The sequence below is a fragment of the Schistocerca cancellata genome, chromosome 2 (genome assembly GCF_023864275.1).
Source record: "Schistocerca cancellata isolate TAMUIC-IGC-003103 chromosome 2, iqSchCanc2.1, whole genome shotgun sequence".
NCBI lineage: Eukaryota > Metazoa > Arthropoda > Insecta > Orthoptera > Acrididae > Schistocerca > Schistocerca cancellata.
Genome location: NC_064627.1, coordinates 581,301,026 through 581,317,970, shown reverse-complemented (window position 1 = coordinate 581,317,970; position 16,945 = coordinate 581,301,026). Strand labels below are relative to the sequence as shown.

The window sequence follows — 16,945 nt, the reverse complement described above, 5'->3', positions numbered from 1 at the left end:
GTTATAAGATGCCATCACCATTCGACATGTTAAGTGCCAAGAAGGGTAAGACAGGAGAACCTGTTAAATAGTTCACAAGAAAGATAAGGGAAATATGGAACAGAGTGCACAAGGCTAATACCACGACACTAGAAAAACAAGAAGAATCAGTGAGCTGTTCAGCAAGAATGCTGCAGTACAAGGTTGGCTAGTGAGTAAGTGACTTCTTATAATCCAAATGGAAATACAAAGAAATTTTTGCAAAATATCCATGGTCATATCACATTATGGAAAGTATGTCACCAGTGAATGTTGAGATCTACCTGCTGACGAGGAAGACAATTGTACATGCGCTATGTTTGAAATGGTTTTGTGAGAGTACAGAAGTAGGCCAGGAATTGTGGAGTTGGAATGGAAGAAAAATATGAAGAAGGAGGTTTGGAGGAGGGAGTGAGAAGTTTTAGATGATCCAATGAGAAGTAATCCATACGGGTAAAGGCCTAGCAGATAACAGGACACTTATATTTCATATTTGTTCAGTATAAGTATATAATAATGTATAGGATAGGCTGAATGAACTACAGCGGGCTAGCAGGGGACTTTTAGGGGGAGGTAAGGGTAAAGTGTATCCTTGTTCTCCGAGTAGTGATGGTCCTTGGAGAATAGTGGTTGTTATTGAATGCAGAGGACAAGAGTGGGCATGAGACAAGGTAGAAGAGGAGTTACAGAAGTCTTACAGGGGTGAAGTTACAGTTTCTCCACACAGGGCATTGAGAGAGGGTCAGAACTCCAGAGCAGTGAAAACACTGCTGTGTCATGAAATGGAAAATGGCTGCAAGAAAGATGTGATTGGTCCTGAGTTGTACTTCCAGCAGATTGAGGCCCATCAGTTGCACTGTACCTTCAAGAGAATGATAGTAGTAACCAGTTGCTACAAACAGGGGAAGCGCACTGCAGAAAAAAGGCTAGAGCCAGACAAAAGCAGATTTCTAATAAATGAGTCATAATGCATGCTTTATGTCTTCTACCTGTCACAATGCCACGAATAATCCATTTGAGCATTTTGCAGCATTGCCTGTAATGGCCAGAGGAACCTATTAGCAGTATTACCAGCTGAAAATCTACTACTTTGATCTGGACTTTAGGACCCAGGGTAATTCAGTCTGTACACAAACTGAGAGGGGAAAATCCTTGTGGAGATGCTGAGGCAGCATGTTGATGAGTACAGGAAAAACCACTATCAGAGAGAAACAATCTTGACCATTGTCATAATAAGTACTGCAGTGTCACATGCTCTGTCAAGCACAGTCCTTGTTTACATTTACAAAAAGCAGAACACAAGAAGTTTGGACCCAGCCACTTTTCAAAAAACAGTGTATTCGATTCCCAGAGCCTAAAAGGTAGTAGAATCAACTATATCTGTAAGTTAAGTTAAGCTGAAAATGAACTAGTGGAGCTCTGAATAAGTAGTGCATGAGGAAAGATAGCGGTATATGCAATCTTGAGTAAGGACTGGACTAAAGATGACTGAGCCAGCTGCCAGTGCATATATGTAATGTAGTAGACTTGAGGGACTGGGTCTTGTTAAAGAGGAGTGCAAAGCAGCACACGGACCACATTGGGTCAGAAATACGCAAAAAAGGAAGTGATTTTCAGTAGCACCAGGTGCAGGCAAGTATGGGTGTTATGTCTTACAAAATATGACACAGCCATTGCTACATTACATTATGAGGCGAGCCAGCCAGGCAAGGTATGGAAACAGTTGACATAACAGTACTTATGTAGAAGAGGATGGAAGTCTTTTCATACCAGCATCTGCCAAAATGTTTAGTACACATGTTGCAAAGGATAACAAAGCCCAAGCAAGCACAGCTCAGTAACATATAAATACCTAGCTATTTTCCATTAAAGTCACTTCTGTTAGTATTGCAGCTTTATCACCATAGGATTTTGTGACTTGAGCACCATCCAGAATGCTGCTCGTGAAACATAGTTTAACTCTGCATCAGTGCAATCCACCATGAAACCACAGGACCAGGAGCTGCCACCACATCAGGCCAGCATCAGCTCTGGGAAGCAGTTTGCCAGTGTGGCAGTGGGTCACTGCCATTACTTCCCTTGCCTGCCACCTACTGCACGGTTCAGATTGCATAAGCCACGGCACAACACATGCGGCCACAACTAACCAAGACCATCCGGATCCTGAGTCACAACACTATCAGCACTGCGGGGTGACAATACACAGGAGGCTATTGGATGCCTGAGCCACGCTCCTGTATCAAGAAAGGCGCAGAGCCATAATAAAGCAATTTAGGATTTCAGGATGTGTGACTGGTGCCGCAAGGCATCCTCCCTAACCCCAAATCGACCAGATATTACAAATCTTTTGAGACCGCAACTTTTATACAACAGAACTAAGGAGTTTATAGAAGATGTAGCAAAATTGTGTCAACTTCATCAGACTAGCCTCTCACCCCCTTAGCCGCATCTGAAATATACTACCATGTGCCTCCATCTATGCGCCCCTTTGATGGAGTGTTACAGTCTCTCATAACCTATGAGGCCTGACTGTCACACTAGACAACTACCCTCAGCAACCCTAATGCTGTCATTCCTGACTCTAGTATTCCATCTCCGTACTCATGCACTGCCAACATGCCAGTGTAGCCACTACCCAGCTAGCAATATCTTGAAATGCCTCATACTGTCTTGCCAGCTTAGTACACTGTTGCACCACCTAGTGTCGTCTCCAGGCCACCACATAACCAAGTCAGTCTACTGCTTGAACTGGGCATATATTTCCATTGTTATGAACTAAAATAAGCCAACTGAGACCTTGAAAGTAATTGTAATATTACTTCTAAAGACAATGAAATTACTAAACTTTGTGCCCTTACTCCTTTTTACTAACTGCAGACATTTTTTAGTAAATAAATTACTCACCATTAGCAAATACCATCTCTTAGTAAACGCCCCCTGTCCAAGGGAGCACTTTTCTTTAGTTAAAAATAGAAATCATTTAAATAATTCAATCACTGCATTTGAACTCTTGTAATCAGTTAAACTGCTCCTACAGAAGGGGGAGGGAATGTGCATAGTGGGCCAACAGATTAAATGGAAACTTTAATTTTCAAACAAAATTTTTACTTTTTCAATTTTTGTTCTCTGCAAGGAGTAATTGCATTTTACTGAAGAGTCATGACCATGCTTGGCTGGTACTGTACTAGATACCACATGGCTCCAGAGTACCCTCAAGTAACCAAATGGTCATGTGGGGGCCATAGGATGGACTGGCAAGAGAGAACTGGGACAGACCTCAACGTCTCTTAGTTGCCAGCCCTCAACCCATTCAGGCATGCCTTCCCAACATCCCCCTCAGTCTGTTGGTGGCCTCTCTGGCACCATAGTTTGTTTCCTCTGGTGGTAGATTTTCTGAATAAACCTGGCACAGCAGCCAGTTTCTAAAAGTGCATTACTGTTCTCATTCAGAAATTTTGTGCACTGCCAGATTCCTACTTCCTGCAGTAGCCTTACACTCATCCAGTCCTGGATACACTACTACCATTAATTTAACAAATTAGTGTGAGAGGTAAATCTAAAATAGGTATATAAAACCACACTGAACTAACTGTTACTTGCTCCCAATAGAAATAACCATAACATGTAACACTGCCTCTGATTTTGATAATGGCTTCAATTATGTGAGGATGAGAGTACAATAGTTTCTTCAGTTATGACAAATCTGACTAAAACCACACCTTGGTAATTGGATGCCATGCAGCTAGTAAACTTACTATTACATTCACCTACTGTTCCAAATAGTTTCAGAAGTTTTCTATGGGATTCCAATCAGGTGATTTAGCGAGCCAGTCGAGATGTGATAGCGCCAGAGTGTTTGTTGAACTATGAAAGTAAGTATGCAGCCCTGATAACATGCTTGTTTTTATCTTGGAAGATAGGAATATCTATAGGATACTCATCATGGGCTACACTTGATCACCAAGAATGATGAAAAAAATATCCTGGTTCGTGTTCTTGGTAACCTGAATGAGTGGGCTCAAGTGCTGTTATGAAGAACATACCAAAAACATCTCAGGACCTTACCTGGGTTGAATTAAGCTCTAGATACACTGCAGATTAAACATTTTGTTTGGTCATTGGCATACTCAGTATTTCGCATCATTTGAAAATGCGGAAACTCATAATTTATCAGACCACACTACATGGGTCCATTCAGCACTTGTCTAGTTTCTATGTTCTTTGAGCACTAAAAACATGCAGCTTTATGTACCACAGTCACAAGTGGTCTTTTGCCAGATATTTGGCACCCAATGTCCACTGAATGCAGTTCCCTTTACAATGTACACTCAGAAAGTGGTTGAAATACATCAACATTCACTAACAGCAAAAACGCCTGTCAGGTTTGAAACCAACATCACTGATACAGCATGGCACTTATCTCCAGTTGGTTATGATCATTTTACAGTAACTCTTCTTATGCCATGTTACATCACTGTGAATGGTACATCATTCCTTGTAGATATGTCGAACAGTCTGCATTAACACACCACACTCAAATATTATGGTATCAGAGATAGCTGTAGCTTAAAGCAATAAACACTTTACAGTTAGAGTATTTATTGGTCATCAAACATAAATACAACTTAAATCATGGATCCTTGTATCTGGGAAAAATTAAAATCAGCAAGAAAATAAATTAAGTGGAAGGAATGGACACTTGAAATTCCTGAAGTTCAGCATCTACACAGGATGGAATTAGTGACACTTGATAGTAATGAAAGCAAGTACAAAGTGTACGATATGACGCAGAGTACAGCAGCACAGATATACAGCAGAAATGTTTCAAAATTTATCACCTACAGTTGAGTACTGCTGACAGAGTCAAAGTCCCTCCTAGTAGTACAGTAAAACATGATGACAAATTCAGCAGAGTCCAGTGAAGCAGAGAGATATTGCACTCAGAGCCCAACAGGAGTGGTGGTAAAAAAGAAAGCTGCTTACTGTAGTAGGCAATGATCTACTTGAGGAAGCTGCCCTAAAAGAACTTCTGCCTACTCTTTGAATGCCTACCCAGTGATGTAAAGAATTTAGTGGGTACTGAAATTAACTTCAAATACAGTCTGCAATCATAAATGTTTGACAACTCTTTCTACTCCACAGCAAAATTTCTGAATGTGTACAGTAGCATGCAGTATGTTGTTTGTGTGTGTGTGTGTGTGTGTGTGTGTGTGTGTGTGTGTGTGTGTGTCTGGGCACATGCATGTGTGCTTGTGTGGAATGTGTCGTAAGCAAGGGGGTAATGTTTCCAGGTAGGAGGTGAGGTACTGGCAGAAGGAAAGCTGCGAGAACGGGGCGTGAGTCGTGCTTGGGTAGCTCAGTTGGTAGAGCACTTGCCCGCGAAAGGCAAAGGTCCCGAGTTCGAGTCTCGGTCCGGCACACAGTTTTAATCTGCCAGGAAGTTTCAAGGGGGTAATGTGTTGTAAGAGAGAAGGGGCTGAGGGGCAGAGGGAGAGGGAGAGGGAGAGAGAGAGAGAGAGAGAGAGAGGGAGAGAGAGAGAGAGAGAGAGAGAGAGAGAGAGAGAGAGACTGAACACAATGAGGTATAAATCACTATATGCAAGTATGTATTTTTTTTTTTAATCTTAAAAATCAGAAATCATGTAAATGTGCAGCATTCTGCCACATTTCTCACTGAAAAAGTATTCTGTGATAATAAAACAGACTAAGTTCACATCGTAGCAATAGGTCACAGCAGATCCATGGATCATGTAAATAACTAACTAACCAATAAATCAGGGAACTTCGTCCATGGGATGGTTATAGGTACACCCAAAGATGATAGCCCCTCTCTGCACTTCTGCCACCTCTTTACACCGACCTACCTTATTGCATTAATTCCATACAGCCCACTGGCACTTGTAAGAGGTGTTCAAATTAAAAAATATGGAACAACTCTGTGGACATAACTGAAGTCCTTATTCAAAAGTAACCATCAGAGGTCTGAGCACAACTACCCTACTATTTCATGAGCCAAAGGATCCCTTATTCCCAGATTTGCTGTGGCTGTGACAGGGGTCAGTCCGCTGTGTCCTTCAGTTCATTGTGCAAGTTTAAGTGCTTAACTCTGATATGTTTTTTAGCAGACCAGATATGTGGAAGTCACAGGGTGACAGGTCCGAGCTGTAGGGTGGACGCTCAAGCTGTTCCCATTACAACTTGGCCATTACACTTTGTGTGACCTGGGAGACGTGTGGGTACACATTATCATGGAGCACAATCACTCCCTCTGTGAGCAGCCCAGGCCATTTGTTCTTCATGGACTTGCATAGACTAAGGAGTGTTTCACAGTACACTTCACTGTTACAGTTTTTTTATGCTCAATGAGTTTGATGAGTAAAGGGAAGCACTTCAACTCAGATGAAGGAAGGAAGATTGGATTTAAAGTCAGATTGACATAGAGGTAATTAGAGACAAAGCACAAGCTCAGATTGTGTCAAGTGGGTACGAAATTGGCATTGCTCTTTCAGAGGAACCATCCTAGCATTTGCCTGGAGCAATTTAGGGAAACCATGGAAAACCTAAATCTGGATGGTCAAACATGGGTTTGAACCACTGTCCTCACTAATGTGAATCCAGAGTGCTGACCACTGTGCTACTTCGCTCATTAGATGATGAAATGGAGCAAACAGTGGAGGACTGGCTCCTGTCACAGCCACAGGAATTCTGGGAATAGGGAAACCTTCAGCCTGTGAAACAGTGGAAAAGTTTTTCTCAAATCCATGATGATTACTTTTGAATAAAGACTTCAATTATAGCCACAGTGTTGTTTTGTACCTTTTCATTTGAACACCTCTCATTTGTATCACTTACTGTCTTGAATTACATCAGCCATCTACAGGGCACCAAAGTGACTAGTGTGCTCTTTTAAGTGGATCATTAATATTTTGTACAGTGAGGTTCTATACACTCACACTAGTCACTTAATAAACACTACAAGTACAAATTAGTGCCACATTTTACCTTTCGGCAAGTAGCAGCATAGACACTGTCCCCTCTCGTAGATCAAAAATGGCTGGCGTATTCCAGTTCTTTGTACTGTAAATATGGCACTGTGTGGGTGTGATCACTACCAAATGGTTATATCCAAAAGATAATCTGATCACTCGATCTGGAAATTCAAGTTTTTCCCAAGTATCATCACTCACATTATGGACTGAAATTGATTTACGATCAGTGACGGTTGCTTCATAATTCTTCCATTCTAACCTCCTTTAAGGGAAAAAAGGAAGATGTATAAATAAAGAAACAAGATTAAAATGAGTGATTTTAAACAGCTTTTTCACAAAAATAACTTACTCAGTACATACCTCTCAACAGTGTGAGCAAATATTACATGCCCGTTTCCACAGGCACCTGCAATGTGGGTTCCATCACTTGACCAAGATATATTAAATAGGCTTCCAGTTCTGACTTTCTCCAAAGAATAGGACCACTACAATCAAGCGGATAACAACATAAATACAGTTTTTACAGAGTAAAAATAGCCAGTAGGGAAGTAAAAATTATAAACAACCTTATAATCCACCATCTATCCCTAGCGTGTCGTCATCTTTTGCTGGATACACACAAATGAAGTAATAGTTCCTCTCAGCCCAGTAAAAGAAAACACATGACTTGCTTCCATTACACAAACTTGTATAAATATTATAATTACCAACAAACAATGGAAAGTCCAATATGTAATAATAATATTCTAACAGTAATAAACTGCTACTCACCACAAGAGGAGGTGCAAGTCACAGACAGGCACAGTGAAAAGGCTGGTAAATATTTAAGCTTTCAGACACAAAAGTCCTTCTTCAGAAATAGAAAACACACACACACACACACACACACACACACACACAAGACCAACTCACACACACACGGCCACCATCTCCTGCCTGACCCATTCAGATCATCAGATCACAGCGGATGGAGATAGGGGCCATGGGTCTGTTAGTTGTGCTTCTGTGAATGTGTGTGTGTTGTCTACTTCCAAAGAATGACTTTTTGTCCAAAAACTTAAATGTTTATGAGTACCTCCAGTATATGGGTAATACTAAAAGTAATTATTTGTTCATATTGATTATAACTGAACAATAACTTCGTCGAAGATGATAATCTTGTTCCAGCTCTTTAAGTAATTTGTATTCATACTATCTGTTGTACATTTATATTGTAAATGAGGAAAAATAAAAAAAAAAAAAACTGGAAGAAATTAAAATTGCACATTTTTGTAGAACAAACATTAATATACTAACGTTGCTGTGGCAAGTGAATCCCAAGACAACTAACTTATTTGCCTGTGGTTTTCCTCTCTTTTTTTGCTCAAAAAGTTTCTTTCTGGTTGATACTACATTTTTCCCGCACCACCAGGAGATAACATGCAATTATTACAAAAGATGCAGTTGTGCTTATCTCCAATAGTTGTCCCCCCCCCCCCCCCCCCTTTATCCACTGTCCCGGAAGTAGCAGAGGAAATTGGTTGCAAAGATTATCTTGAAGGAGACTATGGGCTTCTATAGAGATGTGATTGCAACAAAATCAGTCACCAGCATATACATCTATTTACAGTTAGTAAGGTCAAACAGATAATCAAAACATTAAAAATCAAAAAGTCTTCTGTATTTTACCCTATTGTAAGAAATACACTAAAAAATTATCACAAAGTTAGATGTGCAATTTGTCATATAACATAAAACACTGGAAAAGTTATGTATAATTCTACATCCACAGTTCTGACTAATGATGTTCATAAACAAATAAAATTGATACAACAATTTAGCACATAGAATAGCACAACTGTTGGGCAAGTTTGTTATGTATTTTGCATGTGGTGAGTCAGTTCAAGAGACAATGCATGTCTTCATGATTGGACAATGGCCACATTACCTTCATAAGAGAAGGTCTTTGTGAGGCATTTGTGCATGCTCCATGGGTCAACGCCCCAGGCCAAAGAAGCATATTAGTCCTGGAGCAAGAGCCACAATTGATAATGTTGATAGAAATGGAAAAAAATAAATGAACAATTTAAATGTATTCATTCCCTGACCATGCTTACAACTATCATCACAACAAAAAGATTGTCACACTATAAGCTTTTGACCAACAAAGACTTTGTTGAAAATAGCTGATAGACAGACAGGCCAACACACACAGACACACACACACACACACACACACACACACACACACACACGACTGCAGCCTCTGCCAGCTGAAGCCACACAGCGAGCAACAGCAGCAGTGCATGATGGAAGTGGCAACTGAGTGGGGATAAGGAGGAGGTGGGGCAGTGAGGGGGAGGGGTGGCAGGATAGTGGTGGGAGACAGTGAAGTGCTGCTGGGGAGTGCTCAAGAATGAGGTGAAGAGAGGGTAGGGCAGCCAAGTGCAATCGATAGGTTAGACAGAGGTGGGGAGAGAGGGTGGGGGGAGGGGGTAGCAGAAAAGGAGAGAAGTAAAAAGACTATGTGTGATGGTGGAATGATGGCTGTATATTGCTGGAATGGGAACAGGGAAGGAGCTAGGTGGGTGAGGACAGTGGCTAATGAAGGTTGAGGCTAACAGGGTTATGGTAACATAGGATATATTGAAGGGAAAGCTGTTATTGGCAGCAAGGATCCAGATGGCACACGTTATGATACACTCACTGAAGCGAAGAATGTCATGTTGGGTGGCATGCCCAGCAACAGGATGGTCCAGTTGTTTTTTGGCCACAGTTTGTCAGCGGCCATTCATGCAGACAGACAGCTCACTGGTTGTCATGCCCATGTAGAATGCAGCACAGTGGTTGTAGCTTAGCTTGTAGATCCTCTGATTGGTCTCACAGGTAGCTCTGCCTTTCACAGGTTAGCTGATATTTGTGACTGGACTGGACCAGGTGGTGGTGGTGGTGGGAGGATGTATGGGACAGGTCTTGCATCTAGGTCTATTACAGGGATATGTAACATGAGGTAAGGGGTTGGGAGCAGGGGCCTTGTAGGGATGGACAAATAAATTGTGTAGGTTCAGTGTATGGTGGATTATCACTGTGGGAAGGTTGGGAAGGATATTGGGCAGGTCATTTCTCATTTCAGGGCACGATGACAGGTAGTCAAAAACGTGGTAGGGAACATAGTTCAGTTGCTCCAGTCCTGTGTGGTACTGAGTTATGAGGGAATGCTCCTCTGTGGCTGGATGGTGAGACTTTGGGAGCTTATGGGACACTGGAATGATAAAGCATGGGAGATTTGCTTTTGTATGAAGTTAGTAGGATAACTATGGTCTGTAAAGGCCTCAGTGAGACCCTCAGTTTGTTTCGAGAGGGACCACTTGTCACTACAGAGGAGATGACCATGGGTGGCTAGACTGTATAGAAGGGACTTCTTGATATGGAATGGGTGGCAGCTGTCAAAGTGGAGGCATTGCTTGTGGTTAGTAGGTTTGATATGGACAGAGGTACTGATGTAGCCATCTTTGAGGTGGAGGTCAATCTAGGAATGTGGCTTGTTGGGTTGAGTACAATCAGCTGAAGCAAATGAGAGAGAAGTTGTTCAGGTTCTGGAGGAATATGGATAGGGTGTCCTCACCTTTGATCCAGACAGCAAAGATGTCATCAATGAATCTGAACCAGGTGAGGGGTTTAGCATTCTGTGTTTAGGAAGGATCCCTCTAGATGACCCATGAATAGGTTGGCACAGCATGGTGCCATGTGGGTGCCCATAGCTGTACCCCAGATTTGTTTGTAGGTAATGCCTTCAAAGGAGAAGAAATTGTGGGTGAGGATATAGTTGATCATGGATGTTAGTGTAAAGGGGATGGTGGCATCAACAGTGATGAGCAGGGCACAGAGTGGTAAAGGGACAGGAACTGTGGAGTGTCGGTGGATGAAATGGTTGGTACCTTTTATATAGGAGGGTAGGTTCCGGGTAATAGGCTGAAGCTGTTGGTCTACAAGAGCACAGATTCTCTCAGTAGTGACACAGTAACTGGCCTCAGTGGGCATCCTGGATGATTGGGTTTATGGACTTTAAAAAGCATGCAGAAGGTAGGTGTACGGGGAGTGGTAGGGGTGAGCAGAGACATGGACTCCTGGGAGAGGTTCTGGGATGGGCCTAAGGATTTGAGAAGGGACTGGAAATCCTGCTGATTTCTGGAATGGGGTCTTTTTGTTGTGTCTATCTGTCACACAGCAACTCTGCTATATGGTGAGTGGCAGCTTTCCTTTTCATAATATTGTTACATTCCATCCCAGATTTTCCACAGTTTAATTTATGGTCTTATGTCAGATATGGAGAGAAAATTATATGTGATATTCTTACATTAAGAAAGTCTTGCATAGACGAATTTACTGTACTGTTATCAAAGAACATACAGAGGATGTCTTTGAAGAAACTCTTCATATTTATTTCCAAGGATTTCATGTTATGTTAAAGCATCTCACTTCCAGCAATATTCCATACTGGAGAAGAGAAGAAGTCCAAGAGATTTGCAGTCTAAGTCAATAACACCATTGAACTAAATATTATTCATTAACTGAAGATCAGTTGCATACAAACCTATGAAAGTCAATATACTCAGTGAATGGAACAACAAATTCTGAAACCCTGGTAACAAGACCCAGAACAATTAATGTTGGAATTGTATCAGATTGCTGTAGAATGTCAATAATAACTAGAAACTAGGAAGTATTCAAGAACAATTTGGAATTTTAAGTGAAGATCAACAGGACAGTTATCACTGTTGTCATCAACACCTGAGTAAACAATAGACTGTTGAGGAGAAGTGAGTAGCTAAATATACATATGAAAAGGCAAGCATTTAAGAAAGAATAATTCTGTTGATAAGCAACAAAAGTATCAGCAAAAGATGTGTTGCAGAAGATTATTTGAAGCCCATGAGTTGGGAGATTGATGAGCAATACTACAAATTGTGACAACTGTGTTCATCGGGTCGCCAGCAATGATGCAGCAGCTAGAGATATCAATGGCAGTCTACAACAATATGGTCTCACTGAGTGCAACGACCCAACTAGTCATCATCCCCTTGGAATGGCACGTTACTCAACTGAATTCATTGAGCTGTATTGAAGCCAAATTAACTTTTTTTTTAATACTTGTGGGTGTTTGGTGTAGTCGAAATTGATTTTGTGCTACTAAGGTTTCTTAAGGAGGTTACTGACACTTACACCATTCTTGGTGGCCGAAAAGTAATTGTAAACATACTGTTGCTTCAACTGTCTGCTTGTACTGACCAGAATGATGGAGGAAATGCTCAAGGCTGTGTATGAGTTAAACATTAGAACAGGACAGTTAGTCAATACAATGCTGACATATAGCCCCATGGTGATAAACTGAATGAAAAGCTAGATACAACTAATGATCAAAGACATACTACTATTGCTGGTTTAGAAGCAGAGTTAAAAACAGTCTTAAAATCTCAGGGTGATGACTTAAAGATTCTTGCTGGGACAACTAATGAATTAAATGCAAAAATAGAGGCTCAGGGTTGCTAAAGTTGAACGAGGTATTTCTGAAACAAATGTCAGGCTAGATTTGACTACCACTCAGATGGGTCAATCCTTTAATGACTCCTGTCAGAAAAAATTAGGAATAAATAAAAAGTTATCTGAATCCACTAGCTTCAATATATAATGTGAGTTACATTCTGAAGTACTTGGACAGTTTGATTTAGTTATCAATCTGATAAATGGATATGCTATCAAACTAAATACAGATCCACAACAAATTACACACAATAGTGTCACACTCAAGATTCAGAACAAGATACAGATTCAGATGAATTAGTAACTTCATATTCTACTTTAAGGACATTGGAGGAATGAGTGGACAGTTTAATTGAACAAAAGGTTCATCAAATATTGCATTATATGCTGACGTGCCTCTTTTGTCAAGTTTGTAGGTGAACAATCTATTTGGGAGACATTATTTAAATTCAGAACTAATAACAACAAACTTGATGGTCAATCTGTATTTGATATTGTTCCATCTGAAATGTGTGATTTTTGTACAGAATTTTGATTGGTGGGATGGTTAACAAAGAAAATAAAAGAGTGAGATTCAGGTGTACCTTTAAGTGTAAACTGAACATTGATGAATTTCAATATTTATGAAAAATTAAAAGAAAGAGAAAGAAGATCTGAAGTAGAAGGTCGACCTCATGCCTTTATTCAAAATATTGAGCTACATGGGGTATATAGAGAAAGTTATTGGAATACACTTTTTGGTGTCAGTGATGTAGATTGGTAATAACTACGTGCTATGTTTCCTCAGGGATTTACATTCTTTGTGAAGCCTACAAGGACCCAAGTTCATCATTATATTTCTTCATTTTTTTTTTTTTTTTTCAGTAGACTGATCCTCTACACCCCCCCCCCCCTCCACCTACTATCCTTAGAATTTATATTGTCAAATTTTTATTTGAGTACCCTACTCTGAGGTGAAAGTGCAGGTAGAAAAGGGGTGTGTACAATGATACACACAATGTGCACATGGGGAGATATATAGGAACCATCAAACGGGGTGATTTCAGGTGGTTTTGTCATTATTTTGATTGTAACTTCCTTATATATTGTTAGATTAAATTAATTATTATGGAAGTGGTAGGGTATATGTGTAACGAATAAAATATCCCAGAACCAGAAAGTGTATGTGTAGGTATATTTATCTGAGGCAGTTAAATAAAGTGCCCGATGTCACCCCATGGATTGGGGTAATTGCGGACACATGTGTTTTGTAAATCTCTGTTCAAAGTTACAGTACATAGAGGGCAAATTCGGACAGTTACTGCCTTTTTTATAAATTCTACATGCTTTTTATTTGATTTCGGTGACATTTTATACATTTTAAGGTAGCTCTTTGTTACGAATAAGTGATATTGAATGATATAATGAATTTTATATATTACAGATAAGCTTTTATTTTGCAAGAATTTAAATAAATTTTTTTTACTGTTCTTAACTGAAATATTAGAAATGGACAGAAACAAACAAAGTAATTTAAATAAAAGGTCAAAATAATTTTTCTCACTCATCATTCTAAATTAAGTTGCAAACACTTTAAATAAACGACTGTCTTTGAGTCTAAAGCACATCTTCTTGAAAAATGAACATTCCTCTCTTCTCAACTGGTGTGGTAAGTATTCTTGAAATTTGCAATTTTTGTGTTGTGTCTTCATCGGGGACATTAGGAAACACAAATATGTTTTTACTGTTCTCTTGTGGGCACAAGAATTTCACACTTACTTCCGTAGCACCAACATTTGTGACCACTCCAACATACTGCCTTGTTTGCTCCTTGTTTCCACGTTCATATTTGTACTCTGCAACAAGAAAAGCCTCTTCTTTCAGCAGTTCAACTTTATTGGATGATGTGTCGTTTCCACTTTCACTACTGCTAAAAGCACTGTCACTTGTTTCAGCACTGTTTTCGTTTCCTTGAAAATCTCAGCCAGTGATTGATTTTCCAGGCTGAACATCTAGTTTTCAGTTGTGGCTGGAGCTACAAAGCTTATTTGGAGTATAACAAATTTCTTTGAGTATTTCTTCAAAAGTGGAAGACCATGCGTCTGCATTGCTTTGCTGGTCTCCTCATTATCAGGCAATTTTTGTAAGACATGATCTCGATCAAAAGGGATTAGGCCCATGGTGCGAAATCTACCCTTTATGTTCTCCTTGGAGTTTGCTGAAATCTTAGAAGTATCTGCTCCAAAAGAGATGGGAAGGCATCCTTGGAAATGGTCCCACGAGTGTGTTTCTTCCAATCAGTTAATACAGCTTGCCACGCTGCTTTCATTGGCCTGAAGAAGCTTACATCGAGCGGTTGGAGGAGATGCTTGCTATTGGGGGGAAGGGGAATGAATGAAATATTGTTCCGCTCACACTCTTCAATAACACGTAAAGACATGTGACTGGATAAGTTGTCTCCAATCATGACTGTTGGCCAGTTTTGCCTCTTCAAATAGGGCAAAGCAATTGTAAAGAACCCTAATGCTGAATTATGCCACTAAATAAATATGATGATATTATATATCCACCATTTTATACTCCTAATGTTAGGTAAGTAAGTACCATTGAGAGGTGTGATATTACTCACCATGAGCCCATGTGGTTATGGAACACTATCCAGATGAGCCTGAGTTAACTAATGATGGTATTCGAATACACAACTACAATTTAAGATCCTTCTATTAAATATTTATACTACTGATGCACAATTCTATGCCTTTCATTATTTTTGGTTGTAGTATTAAGGAATATTAAGTTTTTGGTTTATCTCTCAAATAATTTTAATGCAAACTGAAGATTAAAAACACAGATGTAACAATCTGAGCAAAATCTCATAGCAGGCAACTGCATTTATACACTTATTTCCTTATAAAATAATATGTAAACACTTCAATTAATTACAAAATGAATTTAATTTTATTGATGTAACTTTCACAAATCTTTCATCAAATAATGAGAATTATATTAATACTAGAATGAATTTTCACTCTACGGCTGCATGTATGCTGATATAAGACTTCCTGACAGATTAAAACTGTGTGTCAGGCCAGAACTCAAACCCTGCATCTTTGCCTTTTGCAAGCAATTGCTCTACCTACCCGCTGAGCTATCCAAGCAAGGACTCACAATCCATCCTCACTGATTTACTGCCGTCAGTACTACCTTCATCACAGACATTCTCCTGCATACCTTGCAGAATTAGCTCTCCTGGAAGAAAGGATACTGCAGAGACATGGCTTAGCCACAGTCTGGGGGCATAATGAATTTTCACTCTGCAGCTGAGTGTACATTGATATGAAACTTCATGGCAGATTAAAACTGTTTGCTGGATCAAGACTTGAACCTGGGACCTTCAAATTTTGCAGGCAAACATTTGGTGGAACACTTGGCTGTAGAAGGCAAAGGTACTGGGCATGAGCCCCAGTGTGGCACACAGTTTCAATTTGCTAGGAAGTTTTATATCAATACTGTTGCAAGGTCCTACCTGAATATTTGGAAAAGAAATGTGAACCGGTAAAAGTAGTTTTTAACTCTCAGTTGGTGAGCACTTAATTGACATTGGTCTGAAATAGAAGGGTGTTGAGACCACTGGCCCACCAAAAAGAGGCCTCTACACTCTACTATTTCAGACCAATGAAAATTAACTGTGTGTGGTTTTGTGGAGGGGACTAGGAAAAGGGTGGAGGGAATCTGTCTTTGAGGCTATCTTCTTTCCTTGTTTCCTTTGTTACTTTCCTCTTTTGGGTACTGGTTCTATCCTTGCTCATCCCACATTCAATAGTAAACTTAGTGAGACCTTTTTTTCTCTGTCTGTTTTATTTCCCCAAAAGTTAGCTCTTTTGTAGGAATTTACCAGGATTACAATCTTGTCAGAAGAAATGTTTGCTCAGACACAAGTGGTACAGCACTATACTTAATATGAAGAACTACTGCTTCGGATTTAACAGCAGTCAAATCTCTTTTTCTCTTGTAGGTATTCCATCTGTCCGGAGAGACAAAAAGATTCAGTTGGAATAGCAATAATTATTAATATTTTCTGAAACAGTCTCATGTCATCAATTATGCTCTCTTAAAATAATTGCACAGCATGCAGAAATTTACACTGCATTCTAATGTGTCCTTACGATACATGTTTACCCAGTTATATGTTATAGTGTGATATTATAGTGTGCACTACAGTATGAGATCAATTTGCTAACAATGATGAGGGTAAGATTTGGCAGGATGTAAGTACTGATAGAAAATGCTTGATGACAAGCTAACATCACAGTAACATTAAAAAGAGTGTGAGAATCCATAGAAGCATAAGTTTACCTAATTTTTCAGTAATCTAATGCAGGTTTTATAATGAATTAACTGTTAACCATGGTTGTGCTAACATTTCAGTAGTTTTGTTA

At 39.8% G+C, this 16,945-nt stretch overlaps 1 protein-coding gene across 3 annotated transcripts in view; it reads right to left on the bottom strand.

Annotated features, from left to right (window-relative positions):
- LOC126162193 (intraflagellar transport protein 80 homolog) overlaps positions 1-16,945 on the bottom strand; it is a 432,276-nt gene that overhangs the window by 253,220 nt on the left and 162,111 nt on the right. For all 3 annotated transcript variants that reach the window (XR_007535032.1, XM_049918521.1, XM_049918522.1), the window contains exons 7-8: positions 7,368-7,492; positions 7,021-7,269 (exon numbers count right to left, since the gene is read on the bottom strand). Coding sequence is in view for 2 of the 3 variants with exons in the window: in XM_049918521.1 (XP_049774478.1) it covers positions 7,021-7,269; positions 7,368-7,492 (374 nt within the window). In the remaining variant the exon portion in view is untranslated. The remainder of the gene's footprint in view (positions 1-7,020; positions 7,270-7,367; positions 7,493-16,945) is intronic.